Source organism: Brachionichthys hirsutus, chromosome 11 (assembly GCF_040956055.1).
Source record: "Brachionichthys hirsutus isolate HB-005 chromosome 11, CSIRO-AGI_Bhir_v1, whole genome shotgun sequence".
Taxonomy (NCBI): Eukaryota; Metazoa; Chordata; class Actinopteri; order Lophiiformes; family Brachionichthyidae; genus Brachionichthys; species Brachionichthys hirsutus.
Genome location: NC_090907.1, coordinates 12,922,198 through 12,942,733, shown reverse-complemented (window position 1 = coordinate 12,942,733; position 20,536 = coordinate 12,922,198). Strand labels below are relative to the sequence as shown.

Here is a 20,536-nt window from a genome sequence, read left to right as displayed (position 1 = left end):
ACACAAAACCAGAAGACAAACGAAAGGAGAATCAGTGTGTTGTTCAGTCCACGAATAAAATTCCAAAATATTCCTTGAACATTATTTTTTATTTAAAAACAACAAAAAAAGAAGCATTCAGTAAAAACAGTCATTTTAAGGTCTTATATTTTACAGGTTAAATCAGGAATACAATTTTAAATCAGCAGCAAAGTCAGTCAAACACTGAAGATGTTTTGATGTCTACTCGACAACATGTCAGAAATGTAATGAATTCTATTAATTATCATTATTCATCTATTTGCAATGTTTGCTCAAACATTTCATTAGATGGTAAATGTAAATGTCCATGAGTTAATGATTTCTTTTCAATTTCTTTTCATTCTTATTCATTATTGTTGTAGGACGAGCATCACGGCTTGATTTGACGGGACACACTTTATCCCTTAAATTTAGACGCTGATTTTAATGCAATGTCCTTAAACATTCACAAAGACTTACAAATACATTCAAATGCATGTAAATGAGTCTACACTTCCACCTCCACTCAAAGTTGTAATTGATTTGATCAATTATCCGATTTCCGTGATGCGTCTATCGCTGCCACATTTCTCGAGGACACCGTCTTTCACCTAACGATCATCCATCCACTCATGTTGATCCTCAGCAGGGAACAGAATCACGGCGACTCGTGCGCTAGTCACTGCTACCGGGGCGCGTCACACGTAGAAACACTTGTGGTCCTTCAGGTTCCTCAGGTAGGAGAAACTCTTCCCACACTTGTCACACATGAACTGTTTCTCCCCAGTGTGTATCTGCTGGTGAGCTTTCAGGCTGTTGCCCTGGTTAAAGCTGCGCCCGCATGTATCACAAGTGAATGGCTTCTCCCCAGTGTGGATGCGCTGGTGTCTGTTCAGATTGCCCATGTTGCCGAAGCATTTTCCACAAGTGTCGCAACTGAATGGTTTTTCTCCTGAGTGGACCACCTGACGGGAGACAAAATAAATCCTTCTCTCACCGACACAAAAGGATTTGTAGAAATATTACATTGGAGTTCAAGCTAGACGGCGTTTTCTACTTCTATGTCCGCTTCGTCAGACTCTCTTAACTGGCAAAAATTGTTACAACTTCCTCAGACCCCCCCCCCGATATATTAACTATGTTATCAATGGTAATGATAACCATGAACACAATTTTTATTCTGCAATTAGTTTGCCTTAAAGGTCCCATATTCTACATTTTCTCCTCAAGTTAACGCAGTTCTCAGACACTTGTATGAAATATCTGTAAAGGTTTTTACTCTTCAAAGCAAACATCTTTCAAACTTCTCTGTCTGCCCTGCACTTGTTTTTAGGCCACATGTTCCTTCAAATCAACAAATGAAAGACATTTAAAAACGTTGGTAAACAAACATCAACAGGAACCAACCTGATGCGATTTCAGGCTGCTGTGCTGCGTGAACATGCGACTGCAGATGTCGCAGGAGAAGGGCCTCTCCCCGCTGTGCGTCTTCAGGTGAATCTTTACGTAGCTCGACGACTTAAAGCTCTTCCCACAGAGCCCACAGTTATGAGGCCGGTCCACAGTGTGATGCTGCTGGTGCGAGCGCAGCTCCGTGATGGAGTTCAGCTGCCGGCCACAGATCACGCATGCACACGGAATAGCGGCTGCATGGGACTGCAGGTGTTTGCGAAGCGAGTCCACACAGGCGACTGCGACGCTGCACGCTACGCACGCCGTCGCATTCTGGCCCGAGTGAGACGTCTTCTGGTGCATCTTCAAGGCGCTCTTCTGGATGAAACATTTGCCGCAGGTCTCGCAGCTGAAGGGACGCTCCCCGGTGTGCGTCCGCTGGTGGGTTTTTAGAGTGTTTGCCTGGTTGAAGCTTTTGCCACATGCGTCGCATTTGAAAGGCTTTTCCCCCGTGTGAATGCGCAGGTGGCGCTGCAAGTTGCCTTGTATTGTGAAGCTTTTGTCGCAGTACTGGCAGCTGTAGGCCCGCTCTCCCGTGTGGACGATCTGATGCATCTTCAGCCCGTGGGCTCGGTAGAAGCTTCTTCCACACTGTTCACAGCGGAATGGGCGGTCCTCGGCGTGGAGCCGCTGGTGGTTCCTCAGGAGTTGCTTCAGGGTGAAACCCTTCCCGCAGACCTCACAGGTGTGTGGCCTCTCACCTGAAATATGGGAGCAATCCATGTTGAAAGAACAGCAGACTTCCAAAGCTCTCCAAATAAAACTTGCATGCTGTTTGTCTTGGTTTTAAGGCACTCAAATCTCACGACCAATGAATCTCAACCTGTCTGTGACTGGCGTGAAGCTCGAATGGATTCTACTCTACTGCATTACGACCGATTTTGGGAGAAGTCCAGCATGAAAGTGAGCATTAACCTGTATGAAGCAGCATGTGTGCTTTGAGGCTTCGTTGGAAGGAAAAGCCCCGGCCACACTGAGCGCAGTGGAACGGCTTCTCTGCACTCGCCCCGTGGACAGCTTGGTGGGCTTTGAGCTGCAGCAACTTGGTGAAGGACTTCCTGCAGTGTTTGCAGCTGAGCGGCTGCTGGGTCTCGCTCTCCTTCCTCTTTCTGCCTCCATGGGTCTTTGACTTCACAGTACGTTTGCGTCTGGCAGAGTATCCTGGGTCAACAGCCACTGGATGTTCTGGCTCCACCTAAGAGGAACATTTACTGTTTACGTATTTGATTTTACCATATTTTTCTACAATCCCAGGATGCATCGGACAAAGGGCAGAAATCCGGCTATGATGTTCATCTGTGTCACACAGACTGTCCTTCATTACTCTCATTAATATAAATAAACATTAATGCTACAGACATGAGACATTTGTGAAATCAACCTGGTCGTCTTGCTCTTCACAATCTTCCTGGTCTGGGTCATCTCTGCACGGACCAGAATCAACGGAAGCCTGGTTGGCCAATCCCTCCAATCCTTCCTCTTTTATCACCAGAGGTGGGACGCTGTCCTGAGAGGAAATGAGAACATGGATAGATTTAGTCACAACACTGTGGGATCACAACGGGAATGGGAAGTCTGACAGTGCATTTGTCAACATGACACTGCCTGGGTGTGCAATGCAAGTGATTAGGGGTTTTTCTTTTTGGGGGGGGGGGGGGGGTTGTATCTCTGCTTTTAAAGAATCCGTCCAATTTAGAGCCTTCACTTTTTTGAAGTCTTAATGTAATATGAAGAAGTAAAGATGATTTAGATTTTACAGATTAAGAGGAAACCCAGTTCAGCATCAAAGATGTCCCTTCAACCATCTACATCAGGGGTCCCCAAACTTTGTCCTGTGGGGGCCACATAACGTTTCCCTTCTCTGATGGAGGGTCAGTTTGTACAGGAAAAGTGTGACGATGGCAGGGGGGCCTAAACATTTATTGTTTTCCAGACAGTCACCAAATAACCCTTTCTTCACAGAAAAAAAGTCAGGAAATAAATAATAAAATAAATAATAACACCATTAATATAAATAATAACACTATTAATAATATAAATAATAACACTATTAATAATATAAATAACAACAATATTAATAATATAAATAATAACTAAATAACCCTTCCTGGGTTCATCACAGTAAAAAAGTCCATGGAACATTAACTTTCTGGTCGTATGTGATCATCATTAAAATTGTCCCAAATGAAAGGAAGAATGCTTTTCTTCAGAATATTAATATATTCTTCACTATCAATATTATTTTTAGGAAACTAAAGATTGAATTAATGACCCCTCTTAAATGCACCCCATACCATTATTGACCCCCCCACCGGCTACTCGTGTCGTATGGAAAGGAAAAGAATAAAAAAAAAAAAAAAAAAACATTTTTTTTGGTCTCTGGTATTGTTCAGGGGGCGGGGCCAAATGTGGAGGCGGGCCATAGTTTGGGGACCCCCGATGTACATAAAGCAAGGCAGGACTTTACCTCATAAATTCTGCCTTTCCAAAGGTGGACTATAGGTGATCTCTTCACGCCGGCATCTCCACTAGCAACAACTGCAAAGCAGAAAAGAGAAAGATGGTGACAGTGTCTTGGTTTCATCATAATAAACACAATAGAGACCGAGTCTTTGGAGACAAAGCAGGCTAGTGCGTCACCTTCTGAACTCCTCAGTGACAAACTGCTGCATCAGCAGTCAGCACACATTTACAAGATGCCTTTGATCCCTGCTTTGCTACAAACATTCACGATGAATGGAAGGGCTGACGATGCAAAAAGGGTTACAGAAAGTTCCAAGTATCCAAAGTATCAAACAAATGGAGTCGAAGAAAAGTAAAATATTTCCACTGAAATATGTAGAGGAGGGCACCCTAAACAAACATCAAATACAAATAAATTGTATCCAAGTACAGCACTTCTGGAATCAAAGATGATATCAACACGTCTATTAATGGATAATAAACAGTTTTCCAGTCCATGTCTGAGAAGGGAAAGCAGACAAGAGGATGATCTCAGCACCTCTGTGACTCTGGCTGTGGACAGCCTCTTCTTCTGCTCCGCTTGCTGCTGGTCTCTTGCCCTCCTTCTGTCCTGCGCTGCCTTCCAGTGCCAGCTTCAGCTCCGACTCTGCTACCTCCAGTCTCCTCATCACGCCCTCAGTCTCTGCAGCACCCTGCGTCACCTGCAAACACACATACGTTTGTGTATCTCCTAATCATTCGTTTCATAGATACAAGGAATGGTGAAAACAAACATCTGGGTCTGTTGCTGTCGTTTTCCTCATCCCTGTGTCTCTGAGTATGCCAGGTCTCTGCAACCATCTGCTTCTTCTAATGAAGAACAGCTACAATTGCACATTATCCATCTTGGTTGAGTGGGTCACCCTATGATCGAGAGGTTGGCGGTTCGATTCCCGGCTCTGTCATGTCCTTGGGCAAGACACTTCACCCACATTGCCTGTGTGAATGTAGTGAGCGAGTGAATCTCGGTGGTGGTCTGGAGGGCCGATGGTGCAGATTGGCAGCCTTGCTGCCCCAGGGCAGCTGTATCTGCCCCGGAGCAGCTGTGGCTACAACAGTAGCTTCAACAGCACCAAGGTTGGAGTAAATGAATAATGCACAATGTAAAGCGTCTTTGAGTGTCCAGAAAAGCGCCCTATAAAACCAACACATTATAATAGTAACACCAACATACTTCCATCTGCAACAGAGAGGAACAATCGTGGAAAAGCTGGCAGATCTTCTCCACTGCCTCTCGAGCCAGAGACGTCATGAAGACGCTGAACTGGATCACCTGCAGAGAGCAACACAAGTCACTGCTGGACAGACGTAAACAAACACAAAGGTGACCATTTTTGACACTTCGGCATTTAAAATAAATAAATAGAGTAAAATACATTCTCAGATGCTACGTACTGATAAAAGAACCCTTTTTACATTTCAGTAAAGCACTCTAACAAAGAGCTGCTCAGTGAATCCGTCAGATGTCTCAGTGGACAGTTGCATTCTTGAGACTTAACAGTTACCGACGTAATTAAATCATTTTTGAACAAATAAATGCTGGTTTGAACGTCTCACATGCAAGTATTACTAAAGAGGTAAAGATATGAACTTGGGCTATGAGAACATGTTATAATTTATTTAAAAACATTAAGTGTTTTAATGATCAGTTTGCTGATGAATAAAAAATAAATACACAGAGTGACCCACAGCTGAGCAAAGGTGGAAGTATCGTAACGACGCATGTACAGTCCTTTGTTCCCGTCCTTGGTCATGGACACACGTAGCCGGGTTGCTTTTTCTTTTTCACCCCTCCGACTAGAATTTATTTTGAGCCATAAGACCTCGTTTTAAAATAAATAAAAATTTCACAAATCCGATCCAATCAGGATAAAACTCCTAAACGTAGTTCTGAGATATAAAGTCAAGTAAGCAAAACGCGCCTGGACAGTTGCTAATGGCAACACAGTATTGAAGGCATTCAGGCTGCTTCTAAATGTAAACACAGGTCGCACATGTGACGTCAGAGAGGTTTATGTCGCAGGCAGTGACGTTTAGAAACCTACAGATCCTTGTGTTCCATTAAGAGCGGTAATATTCTTTTATTGAACACTGCAGCAGACCAAACTGCTCTTCTGAATGTCAGCTTGTGTAACTCATTTAATTGATGCGAGCAAGAGTGAAAATATTGAAAACATTTCGCAATGTCACGCATGGAAATGTAAATATAAACGTGGGAAATAAAAGCGTATAAATAACCCCCAAACATCCACTTTTAGACACGCCCCAGTACAAACGTTTATATTAAAATGAACACAAGTACAGAATTAACCACAGCTACGTGAGATTAGCTTAATACATGTATTTACTTCCGACTAGCCTGAGGTTAGAGGTCGTCGGGAGCTAGCTCGAGAGGCTAGCTAGCTCTTCTTCAGTATTCCTACGACCAGCTGGCCCTGGAGCTCCAGGAATGGAAGATGTTACAGCTTGTCTCTCACTTACTCTCCGGGGACGCTGGTTTTCCGTCTCCCGCGATGATACTTCTGGATGTGTTGAATCGAAGCAGGCGGCCACTTTGGTCATTTCTGTGACGGTGGTTTTGACCATTATATCCAAAATGGCGCCTACCTGCGCTTCCAAACTAGACATTCTGACTAATTACATGCGTCAGCTATAAATACTGTTTCCCTTCTACTATAATTACAACATAAGAAGCAAGTACTCGCGCTACAATACTGTCGCTACGGGGAAATGAACGAAGCCGTACCGCTCGCAGCATGCAACGCTCCTTCCTCTTCCGGGGTCATTTATAATAAAATAAAAGCACGTCGATTCAATAATGTTCTGATCAGCCGGATATATTGTGTGACCTATAACTAGCATATTCTTTCGACTCGCTTCAGCTACCACCAAGAGTCATAAAGATAATAAAAAATATATATATATTTAAAGGCAAAGAAGAATGAAGAGACCAGAAAGGGAAAAGCCTTTGCGAAAGGATTAGAAATATAATACTTACTCTACTTTAGAAAAAATATATTTATAATTAATCCAGGTGATATCAAGATGAACCGTACCCGGAAGTATTAGTGCAGCGTCACGTCTGTTTTGACGCTCGTACTTTTGGTTTGAGGGATACGGTCTCTTGGTCTTTAACAAAAAATATTGATATAGGACTTTAAAAAAACTTACTACGGTTTCATCGGTATAATCACAAATCATTTGTACATTTATTAAGAATAAAGTAACAAATCAAATAAATTCTTACTAATGAAAAATACAAAGATGCTTCACCATGGAATTCGAGGTGCTCCCTTATTGCCCATTAGTGCAGTTTACACCCGATACTGAAAATATAAATTAATTTCCGAATAATGGTTAACGCTTTCTATATCGGTAGAAGGATGCTGAGGATGGAACTGCCAGGGAACAGGGCCTCTTTCTTTTACTGAACCGCTTTGTCCGTTACCGGGATGCGGAGGAGCCTATCCCAGCAGTCAACGGGCGAGAGGCAGGCGACACCCAGAGAGAACCCGCGCAGACACGGGGAGAACATGCGAACTCCTCACAGAAAGGTCACGAGTCGGATTTGAACCCGTGACCTTCTTGCTGTGAGGCAGCAGTGATTTACAGTACTTGGAAATGAGACTGACATCCCAATATTTGTAAATGGCACGTAAAAACGTTTTATTAGCTCTACCAAGGAGGATGTTTTTGATGGCGTTCGTTTATCAGCAGGATTACGGAAAAACTACTGGTTGGAAAAATAAATCTGACGATGGGCCAACTTAGAGCCCATAAAATCTTGAGAGTGATCCGGATATGAAATGAAAAATAACAAAACTCTGATTGACATGTATAAGGCTAAAAACTATGGAGAGAAATTTGTGTCAAAAAGATTTGCAACCGCAAAACGGATTTGCAACCGCAAAACGGATTTGCAACCGCAAAACGGATTTGCAACCGCAGAAGAGATTTGCAACCAAAAAAAAGATTTGCAATTATAAGAAAATATTTGCAAACAATGCTATTATTATCTATCAAATATTTTTTTTTTTGCTTGCAAATCTTTTCTGCGGTTGCGAATCCGTTTTGCGGTTGCAAATCTTTTCTGCGGTTGCGAATCCGTTTTGCGGTTGCAAATCTTTTCCGCGGTTGCGAATCTTTTCTGCGGTTGCAAATCTTTTCTGCGGAATCCTCATCCGGGTCCTTTTCTGAACGACGTTCCGCCCCCTCACCGACGTAGGACGCGACACGGTCACCACAACAAATACTAGCAGCCCCGGACGACAGACCATCGGAGGAGTAGGTATGTTTATTCTTCACTTTTCTATTTAGGTATATCTTAACAGCAACCATATCTGTTCATTTTTATGCAATATGTCGTTAATCCGGTGCTTTTGTCTAACCATGACATTTAGCGTAAACAGACATTAACAAGCATTACCTAGACATGCTAGCAGCTAGCAGCTAGCAGCTAGCGCTATTAGCTTGTCCAGTCTGTGGTACCGTCCGAGCATTAACAAGGACCAGACGACTTAACAGTTTGACTCGGGTTAGTCAACGTTACTGCTACTAGAACTTTATGAAGTGGTGAGTGAACACTGTTATACTAGTGCAATTCTAACTAACTGTCACTATTTGCAACCCAATAGAAGGGGGCTACAAGTGCATCCCTTACATCTGTTTTAATACTGCCACTTTTGGCACATTATTGGTAATGTTTAATTACTCCTGACCTTTTGGCTTCAATTCTTTGTTCTCAGGTGGATTCACATTACATTGTATCACATCTGGCCCAAGAGATGAGCCCACGTGGTTCAACGAAGCACCTGCAGGAGTCTAAAATGTTTGAATATTTGCAGGATTAGCTCCTTGAACTTGAAGGTATGTAAATCATTTCACAGAAGTTCTGGTCCTTGAAAGAGGTTGAATATAGCTTCCGCTACATTAGGCATGTCTTGGATGTTTGAAGTACAGATTAAATGCCTCATAATTGGGAATTAAAATAAATTGAGTACAGTAATACGTTTCATCAGTATGATTATTGTAGTTTGCCTTTTTGCTTACTGAACAAATCACATGTCAAGCACACCAATTACCTGATTTAAAAATACAACTTTGTATGTTTGTCACTTCATACCAGGACACTTATATTTTCTTTACTTTTAAAGATGCACAATCAGAAGATGAGGATGGCGGGACACCCCCTCTGTTCCCAAGGTGATGCAGTGGATGACTGACTGGGCAGGCCCACAAGCGTCCATTTCTCTCAGAGAGAGAACAAGTTGCAAGTTTTGCTAGGGTTTAATTAGAGTCATGCATGTCCATTGTCTGGTTCCTTCCACGATGGATGTTTTAAGACATTTTGCATGCGACAGTCTTGTTCCTGTTTGCCTGAACTGCAAAAGGAGTTGTTTTGTTAAATGTATATGCAGATTTTTCTAAAATAAAAGTGAAACTGCTTGGCACATGAATTTATTTTCATCTGTGATACAAACAAATGTAATGTCTCTTTAATCCAATTTGTACAAAAAGAATATTCTAGGAAGATGTTTTACATTCAATTCCAAAAACTTTGATACAAAAGTAGATTAGATTCCCGTGTTGGTATGAAGACATAACCAACACAGAAGAGGTGAACAGCATTCAACAGGTCAATAAAGCCCTCTTCTTCCAATCCATGGAGTACACTGTAGTACTGGCATGTTACACTCCAAATGTATCTCCATAGACCTCCCACCCTACGATTAAAGAAAGGAGAGAGAGATAAAATGTTTTAAATCTCACACACAATTATTTTACATGCATACCATCACAAAACATCTACAGCAACCTAAAATATGGCAAATGATTTTAGAAACAAGATATCTAATATATTTGTACCAGCAATCAGTTATATCCATTCTAATATTTCTAAAGTGTTCGAGCACTCGTATAATTAAATATAACAATTGAAAGAATGACACACGGATCTATCACAAACAACTTCTTCCTGTCATGCTTGAGCTGTTTAACACTGCAGACAGAGTAATGATTAAGTAGAGCAGATGCTGGCGTGTTTCATATTTCCCCACAATAACACTGAGCCTAAGCCCATGATGCTAAGCTAGTGACAGCCTGGTTTTCCATCCTGCTGTGAAGACAATGCGAAGTTTTCCTCATGAGTAAACAATAATCATAATGACAGCTAACTCAGTGAGCCGTTTATTCTAGTAGCAGTAACGTTGACTAACCCGAGTCAAACTGTTAAGTCGTCTGGTCCTTGTTAATGCTCGGACGGTACCACAGACTGGACAAGCTAATAGCGCTAGCTGCTAGCTGCTAGCTGCTAGCATGTCTAGGTAATGCTTGTTAATGTCTGTTTACGCTAAATGTCATGGTTAGACAAAAGCACCGGATTAACGACATATTGCATAAAAATAAACAGATAGGGTTGCTGTTAAGATATACCTAAATAGAAAAGTGAAGAATAAACATACCTACTCCTCCGATGGTCTGTCGTCCGGGGCTGCTAGTATTTGTTGTGGTGACCGTGTCGCGTCCTACGTCGGTGAGGGGGCGGAACGTCGTTCAGAAAAGGACCCGGATGAGGATTCCGCAGAAAAGATTTGCAACCGCAGAAAAGATTCGCAACCGCGGAAAAGATTTGCAACCGCAAAACGGATTCGCAACCGCAGAAAAGATTTGCAACCGCAAAACGGATTCGCAACCGCAGAAAAGATTTGCAAGCAAAAAAAAAAATATTTGATAGATAATAATAGCATTGTTTGCAAATATTTTCTTATAATTGCAAATCTTTTTTTTGGTTGCAAATCTCTTCTGCGGTTGCAAATCCGTTTTGCGGTTGCAAATCCGTTTTGCGGTTGCAAATCTTTTTGACACAAATTTCTCTCCATAATAAACTCCTCTGTATTGGTGGGCTTCATCGATGCCTCTAAGGCATTTGACCGTGTGAACCATCGGAAGCTGTTCCTGAAGCTGAGGGAGAGAGGTGTGCCAAACTGTCTCCTTAGAATCCTGGCATATTGGTATGCGAATCAGACCATGCAGGTTAGGGGGGGTAATGGGGTCTCTCCTCCTTTTACTGTGGGGAACGGTGTCCGCCAGGGTGGGCTTCTTTCGCCGGTGCTTTTTAACTTCTACATGCATGATCTCTCTGTGCAGCTCAAGAGCTGTAACACTGGTTGTATGCTTGGTGACACCTTGATCAATCACTTCATGTATGCTGACGACCTGGCCATATTGTCACCGAGCAGTGCTGGCTTCCAGCAGCTCCTGGACATATGCACTGGCTATGGTATCAGGTTTGATGTAAAGTATAATGCCAAGAAGAGTGCCGTCATGGTTTGCAGAACCAGAGAGGATAAGGGTTTGGACTTCCCAAACTGTTATCTGTCAGGGCAAGTGCTGTCTGTCTGCAGCAGAACTAAATATCTGGGTCACATCATCAATGACCAGCTGGGGGATGATGATCACATGATCAATGACCAGCTGGGAGATGATGATGACATGTATAGACAGCAGCGGATGCTGTATGCGCAGGCTAACATGCTAAAGAAGAAATTTAGTTTTTGCTCTGAAGCGGTCAAAGTCACCCTCTTCAGGGCCTTTTGTACGCCACTCTATACTGCCCCCTTGTGGATCAAGTACAAACAGGCCAGCATGCAGAAGTTGAGGGTAGCATACAATGACTGCATGCGGATACTTCTCAGGAAGCCAAGATGGTCCGGCGCCAGTGAGATGTTCTGTGGTGTCGGGGTTAACACCCTTAATGCTCAGCTGAGACACCTGCGTACAGGTTTATATGTCGGCTGCATGAATCAGGGAATGACATCATCAGAACACTGACTCAGCCATGCCTAAGTGCTGTGAAGTTTAACTCAGGTATTTGGTGTCATTGGTACCTGATGTTATTATAGGATTACTGTGTTTACTGTGTAAACGTTGTAAATGTTGTAAATGTTATGTGTGCTTTTTAATTGGACCATTGTGTCTGCAATAAAGATTTTGATTGATTGATTGATCTGGAGTTTCCCATTTACTTATAATGGAGGCTTAATATATATATATATATATCTTGTAAAATATGCATTCAAATCACTCACCAAAAATCACAGTCCTCAAGGGGTCCGATATGAACTATAAATGCTAAATGTCTTCTGGATCAACAAGATACCAAAGATTGATCCGGATCCCGGCTAAATTCCAGATATGATCAAGAACATGAAAAAATAGGATACAGAATTTTTGTCACAGCAAAGGCAACAAATTACAGTACGAACATGCAGCGAACACCAAAATGTACCCACGACGCGATGGAATCAGGAGAATACCAACGTATTTGTTGCATCTAGCTACAGAAGAAAACCGCCATTACCAAAAAAAGCGATTTCTGTGAGTAACTACTGAACTAATAACGTTATCAATGAGCTGCTTGGCGGAGGGATGCGCTGTCCAAGTGCATTTCTAGTTTGTGTTACTTTTCTTGCACTTTGTAAGGACCATATGATTAAATATAATCCAATACTGTCGGATAAATAAACAGCTGAAAAATACAGACAAACTATTATCTATGTGGCAACCTTTTATTTTTGGTATAACTTTAAGATGTATCTATTGACTATATACATGTGGGTACTTAAAAAGTTTATAATTACAACTAATGTACAGTATTGCATTTTCACATGTAGTCCAGTTTTACCACAGAAAACCATTAAGACTTTAAAATAGAGTAATATATATATAATATATATATAAAATAAGATGTGCAGAATGTGAATCTAGTTTAAGTGGTAGTTACAACTTTGATTATAAGACAGATAACACTTCAAAAGCAAGCATCTGATTTCAGCACAGTTTATTTCATGCGATACAGGCTTTGAATCAACCTAAAGAGTATAAATAATACATCAACAACTGCTCAGCTTCAGGAAATTGTGTGTTACCCAACATTTCCTAGAGCTTCTCAGAACATTTATGTCTGTTTAGCAGACACGAATCTGAAAATCCAAGTCCACAGCTGTTGCAGGAATAGGGTCTCTCTCTTGTGTGGACCTGCATGTGAAACTTTACGTGTCCAAGTTGCCTGAACCTCACGCCGCACACTTCGCACTCGTAGGATTTCTCCCCCGTGTGGCTCCGTAAGTGTCTGAGGTAGTTGGCGTAGATCCTGAAGGCCTTCCCACACTGCTCACACTTGTGTGGTTTCTCTCCAGAGTGCTGCAGCTTGTGAGACTTGAGCGCCCGAGGGATGATGAACCTCTTTCCACAAACGTCACAAGCAAAGGGCCTGGCCCCCGTGTGGGTCCGCTGGTGGTAGTCGTACGTAGCTTTGTAGAAGAAAGACCTCCCACATGTGTCACAGCTGTATTGCATCTGGCCTGTATGGATGGGCTCGTGCCTTTTTAAGGAACTCGCAGAATCGAAACCCTTGCGGCAGGTCTTGCAGCTGAAAGGCGTCAGATCCACTGTCGTTTTGTCCAGTCGACAGATAACCCGGCAATTGCCGACCTCTTTGCTTCGTCTTTTGGTGCTTCTGCAGTGTCTTTTGACATGAGTTATTTGCTGGTGTTTCTGCAGGCCGCAGTTGTAAAGAAAAGTCTTTCCACACAGGTCACACATGAAGGACTTCGAGGCCCCATGCAGGAGCATGTGGGACCTCAGCTTGTTGTCCTGGATGAAGCCCTGCCCGCAGACCAGACATCTGTATGGTTTCTCACCCGTGTGAATGCGAATGTGTCTCTTCAGGTTGTTCTGGAAGGTGAAGCCCTTTCCACACGTCTCGCATGCAAACCTTCGACCGCTGTGGACCAACTGGTGTCTGCTGAAGGATCTCCTCTTGTTAAACATTTTGCCACACACAGTGCATTTATAAGGATGCTCACCCGTGTGAGAACTTCTGTGCACCTGCAGTGTGAACGCATACCTGAAACCCTGCCCGCACTCAGAGCACTTGTGAGGCTTTTCAACAGTGTGCACGACCTGGTGAGACCGCAGGCTGCGTTTGGTTTTGAAGGCCTTCCCACAGGTCGAGCAGGCGAATGGCCTCGTGTCTGAGTGCACAACCTGATGAGTCTTTAGGCGCATTCTTGTTTTGAAATTCTTCTCGCAGTGCTGGCAGTTGAAGGACGTGTGCTTCTCCTGCTCGTGCTGCAGTCGGTGAGTCTCAAGCGTCGCTATATTCCTGAATTTTCTCGGGCATTGGCTGCAGACCGAAGGCCACTGGTCTTTGTGAGTGTCCACGTGCCGGCTGAAGCTCTTTTGACAGATTTCACATACAAAGATCTTTTCTTTGTTCTTGGTTTCTGAGTCTTGTGTATTTTGAGATTCCAACAAGTTTTCTGGAATATATTCCTGTGTAGTGTCTAGACAAGAAAGGGGGAAAAAAAAGGTTCACTACTAAGAAACGCTGATAAACAATAATGAAATTCTCATTTATTATGAATCTATGATTACAGTTATAGTCAGTTTGGAGTCCCACACAGCACTTCTTTGACACTGCATTTCAAATACTGTATACATCAGAAACATGGGAAAAATATTAATATTGTTTTCCATTTAAAAGCTGACCTTGCCGATTGGCTGGAGAGTATTCCGCCTCAGCGTTCCCCTTGTTCGTTGCCTCTCCACCCTCTTTGATGGAATACAGAGAAACATTACAAATAGACACCACGTATAAATACTGTACGTATTCTGTTCACAGTCATGATATGTGGCATCTAGGTCAAAATGTGTTTTTCTGGTGCTTTTAAACATCCATCCAGCCATTTTCAACCGGGACCGGGTCGGGGGGGACCCAGGTCTCTCAGCGTGTCCTGGGTCTTCCCCCGGACACGGCTCTACTCCGAGCTCCTCCCGGATGACTGAGCTTCTCACCCGATCTCTAAGGGAGAGCCCAGCCAGCCTACGGAGGAAGTTCATTTCAGCCGCTTGTACCCGCGGCCTTGTTCTTTGGGTCACCCCCCAAAGCTCGTGACCTCAGGTGAGGGTAGGAACGGAGATCGACCGGTAAATGGAGAGCTTTGCCTTTCGGCTCAGCTTCCTCTTCACCAAGACGGATCGGTGCAGAGTCCGCATCGCTGCAGACGCTGCACCGACCCGCCTGTCGATCTCCTGCTTAAACATAATATTGTTAATTAGTGATTCTGTTAATAACAACATTATCACAGATTTTACAAGCGTGTCAATGACAGCGTTCTAATGTCAATAACTCTGATAACAGGAAGTCCATCACATAGATCATTAGGAATTTAACCACCCACTGTGTGTGAGGCATTCAGGATATCCCAGACGATATTTTGTGATATAGTTTTGATTTGGCTCACAACACCTCACATTTCTTGACCTCAGAGTAATCTTTTAATCAGGATTTGATATTGTATTTCATTAAAACTGGTGCTTTGAGTCTTATTCACCATCCTGCAGAAGACTTTCACATGTTTACGTGCTGGAGGAAAGAGCACAAAGTGGGATTATATAAAATAAATATATCTCAGGATTTCAGTCACAAGAGGGCAGAATAGGGAAGGAATGATGCATGGCTTAGCAAGGTGACAGTAATATTCAAGTGCACCCTATGATTCAACACCTTTCTCCACTTTCATATTCTGATCATTACTGACAACAATTGACACAATTAAGTCGAATAAAAGAAACGACTGGAGTTGCGGAAAAGATAAGATATTTTCTTTATCCGTCTCAAACTGGGATATTATGATTGATTAGATTCTAGAAAAACAAATAACATGCAAGGCCTCTGGTACAGAGGACTCTTTCCAATCTAATATTTGTCATGTAGTGGGCGTCTTGTTTCTGTAAACAGGGTGAATCCTGTCTGAGGCAATGTTAGCAATGGCATTACAAAACTGGCCTTGAAATTGAGGTCAAACCAACCAACAAACACCAATCCAGGGTTATTATAGTTAACGAAAACTAACGAAAAAACAAAAACTAGAATTGAAAAAACATTTTCGCTAACTAGAACTAAATAAAAACGATAATTAAAATAGAACACGAAAACTAACTAAAACGGTATTGTCCGTTCACAAAACTAACTAAAACTAAACTATAATTAAAAATCCAAAACTATTATAACCCTGCACCAATCTACGTAAAACACCAAATGAACAGAAATCGATTGTTCCAAAACAATTAAACAGCCTCTTCATGGGAAATTGCAGAATTTTTAATGATCAATCTCAGCAGACTGTTATGTATGAATGAATGATGTAAGTATTCTTTCATTTGGCAATGATTATATGATACATCAGCTGTGACGTTAATCTTTCTAATGCTGACATGTCGATGTCCAAACCATCAAAGTCTGGTCTCTCTGACCTTGTCTCCAACACGTCTAACCTTCACTGTCCCTTCTATTGTCTCATTTCTAATCCTGTCCAACCTGGTCACTCCCAAGGAGAACCTCAGCATCTTCATCTCCACTTCTAGCTCCGCCTCCGTCTCTTCCTCAGAGCCACTGTCTCTGAGCCGTCCATCACGGCTGTCCTCACCACCGTCTCTAAGCCGTCCATCATGGCTGTCCTCACCACTGTCTCTAATAGACATAGACACAAGACAAAAGCTAAACATAAGCTTGCAAGATTTCCTGAACATGACACTCATTGATTAAGTGAATCTGTGTTAGTGTTTTTGAGTATGTGAGTACCGTTTTCACCAAACAAAACCTACAATCATAGTGGCAGCAGTTTATTACAGTGGGCCGACATTCAAACACATGGTTCAATCGTCCAGATCGGAATTGTGATCAGATGCAGATGCAATTGCTCATTCACAGTCCATGCCTGATATTATTAATTTCTACTGTTTTCATTATATTGGCAAAATGTTTTTATTTTATTTTTTATTTTGCAATATTGAATAAATAGACCGGTATATATTTTTAAATGATTCAGAGTCTTATCTTATGGACAAATAAGGAAAGCTGAACAAACACAAGAGACCGCATAACCCCAAGCCCATATCTCGGTGACAAAGGATAAATATCACATGGTGACACTTTGTCATCTTGGTTCTGTTCCTCTATTAATTTAAGTTATTTGAGTACAGACTGAATATTCTTGCTTTAGTTCCAAGCAGGGTGAGGCAACCCACAATGCACACTCTACGACCAGGGCTTTGATCTGTATTATCCAGAAATGACCTCTGCAGATGTGATATTACAAAACAACACCGGCATCATTAAATAGACTTGAATATGGCAATCTGATGTGGTGTGTTTTGCATGAGACAAAGCGCCACACTGTTGCTCCCAGCTGAAATAACCTCCCCTGCTGGTCTGAGAACAGTGCTCCATCATAGTGGCAGCTGGAACAATGACATGACCTTTGAACCTCACTCGGAGCCTGATGAAATGGTGGATTTTGTTTTGAGAACAAATATTTATCAGCTCCAAGCAATTAGACAACATCCGTCTGGCTTTTCTCTTTTACGGTCATTATAAAGTGGGTTGTTGATCATCAACAAAAATCAGACTTTAATTCAGGCCTTTGTAATTTTCATTCTAACCAAATTGTTGTCTCTGATCAGCAATCGTATTCTTTTAAATCGAGCGAACATTATGCTTGCGGTCCATCTCAAGGTAAAATCTAGCAGTGCAGCAGTTTCTCTTATCTGTTGAAGATTTTATACAAAAGAAGTCAGCCAAAGTATTACCAATGAATGAAACCTAAATCTGTGAAATGCTTTGATTTGGCTTCATCAGCTCAAAATGTTTCTGTTGCTCATGATAAGAAGTGAGTGAGCAAATTGCCTTTTACAGTTTCACAAAGCATGCAGCTTTAGCAATTCCCTTCGCCAGCTCCGAATTGCTGTCAATAACAATTCAAATGGCCATAATGTCGGTCGGTGCTCATCGAGGATGCTGAATCAAAGTGTTGCAGCAGTCTCAAAGGTTGCTGTCCTAGATAAGGGCCCTACTTCTGTCTTTTTCAACCTTGGTCAGCAGCTGATATGGAGAACAGTTTTATCTCACAGGCCAGGATAAAATTCATACACACTACTGTATAACAGAGGCCTGCAAATACTAATTACCGGTATTTATATTCTCTATCTATGTTTTATTGCTTGTTACTTGGTTACAGAGGACAGCGTGGTTCTGCATTATTCATGTTGACCAAAGAGATCGAGAGAATTATTTGGCAAGTGTCTCATAACTGACCAGAACATGTTTCACAGTTCTTTTTCCATTTTGATCTGATTGCATTGGTCAAAGAAAATAAGCCAGTGAGCTACCCTACATAAACTGGTGGGATAAAAATATTGACAACAGCATTTCTGAAAGAAATTGAGGGCTCATTAAAAAAAAAAGCATCTGTGTTAAAGTCGGAAACACTGTACAGGGGGTCCTAATTCTCATGATTGTGTATTTCTGTTGGAGAACGAGGTATTTAGAGTCTGTCAAGAGTTATCCAGGTCGTCCAACTCTGTGCTGAAGGTCAGCTGGACTTGTAAGAAACGCTTGAATCCATTTCGCCTCCCACCAAAGACGCTCCTTCAGAATCCAAAGAATCATGCGTGTAGCAATTTCTCAGGTCAGCATGCATTCTCAGTACAAGACTTTAAGAGTAGGGGCTTTACAATAGACGTGCATCGATCATACAGGAGAGTGGAACAACAGGTTGCAAGAACACTGTCAGTCTCAGGTGCTCGCCACTGACCACTGATGACAATGATTAACCCTGCACCGCTTTCACCCACCACATATGTGTGCTGATACAGGCCGCTCGATGATGATGCAAATACAAATACTTGTGCACAGTAACACATTCTGAGAGGGGCTATCAAAAGTTACTGCGTGTACAAAAAACACATTATTGTACCTCATTATCACATTACAGATGAGCTTCTTTGCTATGGTCATTCCTATTCCTCAAATGAGACGAAGCCACGGTAACAAAGTCCACCGGTGAGAGGACAACAAACAACAGCCCGGGACACACCACTCTTTGACCTGCTAGTCATCGTGCACACACACCACTCTTTGACCTGCTAGTCATCGTGCACACACCACCAATTTTGGTCTTCATAAACAGATATAATGCTGCCTTCATACTCTGAATAGATTACTGCAGTGATATTTGGTATTGTGGGACTTTGTGTGGATGTGAATGGTTGTGTTTTGTTATCCACTGCAGACTGAATGTGAATACATCTCAGTCAGTGTCCTTTCGGTTTACTCTTCTCTGATTCTCTTGTATGTACTAAACACTGTGGAAACAAGACGGCACTCAGAGGGCACGTACGTACGGTGGCCTTGAAGCGCAAACCACTACAACAAATAGAAGCACTACAACAAATTAAAAAGCGCTGCAATGGTAGGTAAGCGCTACAACATTAAGGTAGCGCTGCAACATTAAGGTAAGCGCTGCAACATTAAGGTAAGCGCTGCAATGGTAGGTAAGCGCTACAACATTAAGGTAAGCGCTGCAACATTAAGGTAAGCGCTGCAACGGTAGGTAAGCGCTGCAACATTAAGGTAAGCGCTACAACATTAAGGTAGCGCTGCAACATTAAGGTAAGCGCTGCAACATTAAGGTAAGCGCTGCAATGGTAGGTAAGCGCTACAACATTAAGGTAAGCGCTGCAACATTAAGGTAAGCGCTGCAACATTAAGGTAAGCGCTGCAACATTAAGGTAAGTGCTACAACATTAAGGTAAGCGCTGCAACGGTAGGTAAGCGCTGCAACATTAAGGTAAGCGCTGCAACATTAAGGTAAGCGCTACAACATTAAGGTAAGTGCTGCAACATTAAGGTAAGCGCTACAACATTAACGTACGTGCTACAACATTAAGGTAAGCGCTGCAACATTAAGGTAAGCGCTGCAACGGTAGGTAAGCGCTACAACATTAAGGTAAGCGCTGCAACATTAAGGTAAGCGCTACAACATTAAGGTAAGCGCTGCAACATTAAGGTAAGCGCTACAACATTAAGGTAAGCGCTGCAACATTAAGGTAAGCGCTACAACATTAAGGTAAGCGCTGCAACATTAAGGTAAGCGCTACAACATTAACCTTATGGAAGAAGTCGGTACCAGTGGGCAACATGAAACATCACTAATTGGACGAGGGCACCGTTCGGCTTTTGACCCGGAAGTTATTCTGCAACAGCACTTTTTGTACACAACCATAAACCTTTATGTCTGGCTGTTTGTTTACATGACAACAATGTTTTTATGGCCTGAAAATATTAACTTTGAAAAACAGGCGCAAGCATTTTTGGGCTAATGAGCATGCAGTCAGAACACCTGGTGCTATTTTGTGGTGCTTTTTTTGGACACTGCCCACTGCTGGCCTGGCATGCCTTTTGAACCATTTTGCAGACCCGTGGGGATAAAATTTACTTCCATAAAGTTGGGGTTTTGTCTGTTTTTTTTTTTTTTTACACAATGTTAATGTTTCTTGCTTTTAACAAATCTCGCAACAGGAGGCGGTTCTTCTCTCACTTTTTCCCTTCTTTGTATTGCATACAGAACTTGTGACTGTGTGTTGTGCTGTGTGCTGAGTGATTGCTCCCCAGCAGGTGACCATTGAACTCTCAACCCAGTCCCCCTGCTGAAGGAGACGGCAGGGGGCTGAGGTCCAC

General features: G+C 42.4%; 2 protein-coding genes and 1 long non-coding RNA gene across 3 annotated transcripts; 1 reads left to right on the top strand and 2 right to left on the bottom strand.

The window, feature by feature from the left end:
- Positions 1–123: 123 nt before the first annotated feature.
- Positions 124–2,491, bottom strand: LOC137901790 (zinc finger protein 235-like; the record flags this gene model as incomplete). The annotated part of the gene is made up of 4 exons (XM_068745830.1): positions 124–965; positions 1,408–1,646; positions 1,731–2,153; positions 2,368–2,491. Coding segments are annotated over 4 exons (1,053 nt in total), but the record flags the coding sequence as incomplete, so codon positions are not given.
- A 5,685-nt stretch (positions 2,492–8,176) lies between these two features.
- LOC137901844 (uncharacterized) lies at positions 8,177–9,437 on the top strand. Its single transcript, XR_011105715.1, has 3 exons — positions 8,177–8,242; positions 8,700–8,820; positions 9,108–9,437. It is a non-coding gene; the product is annotated as an uncharacterized lncRNA (long non-coding RNA).
- A 3,454-nt stretch (positions 9,438–12,891) lies between these two features.
- On the bottom strand, positions 12,892–14,022 carry LOC137901788 (zinc finger protein 431-like). Its single transcript, XM_068745829.1, has one exon. It carries the CDS (start codon positions 14,020–14,022, stop codon positions 12,892–12,894), a length of 1,131 nt encoding a protein of 376 aa, XP_068601930.1.
- Positions 14,023–20,536: the final 6,514 nt, after the last annotated feature.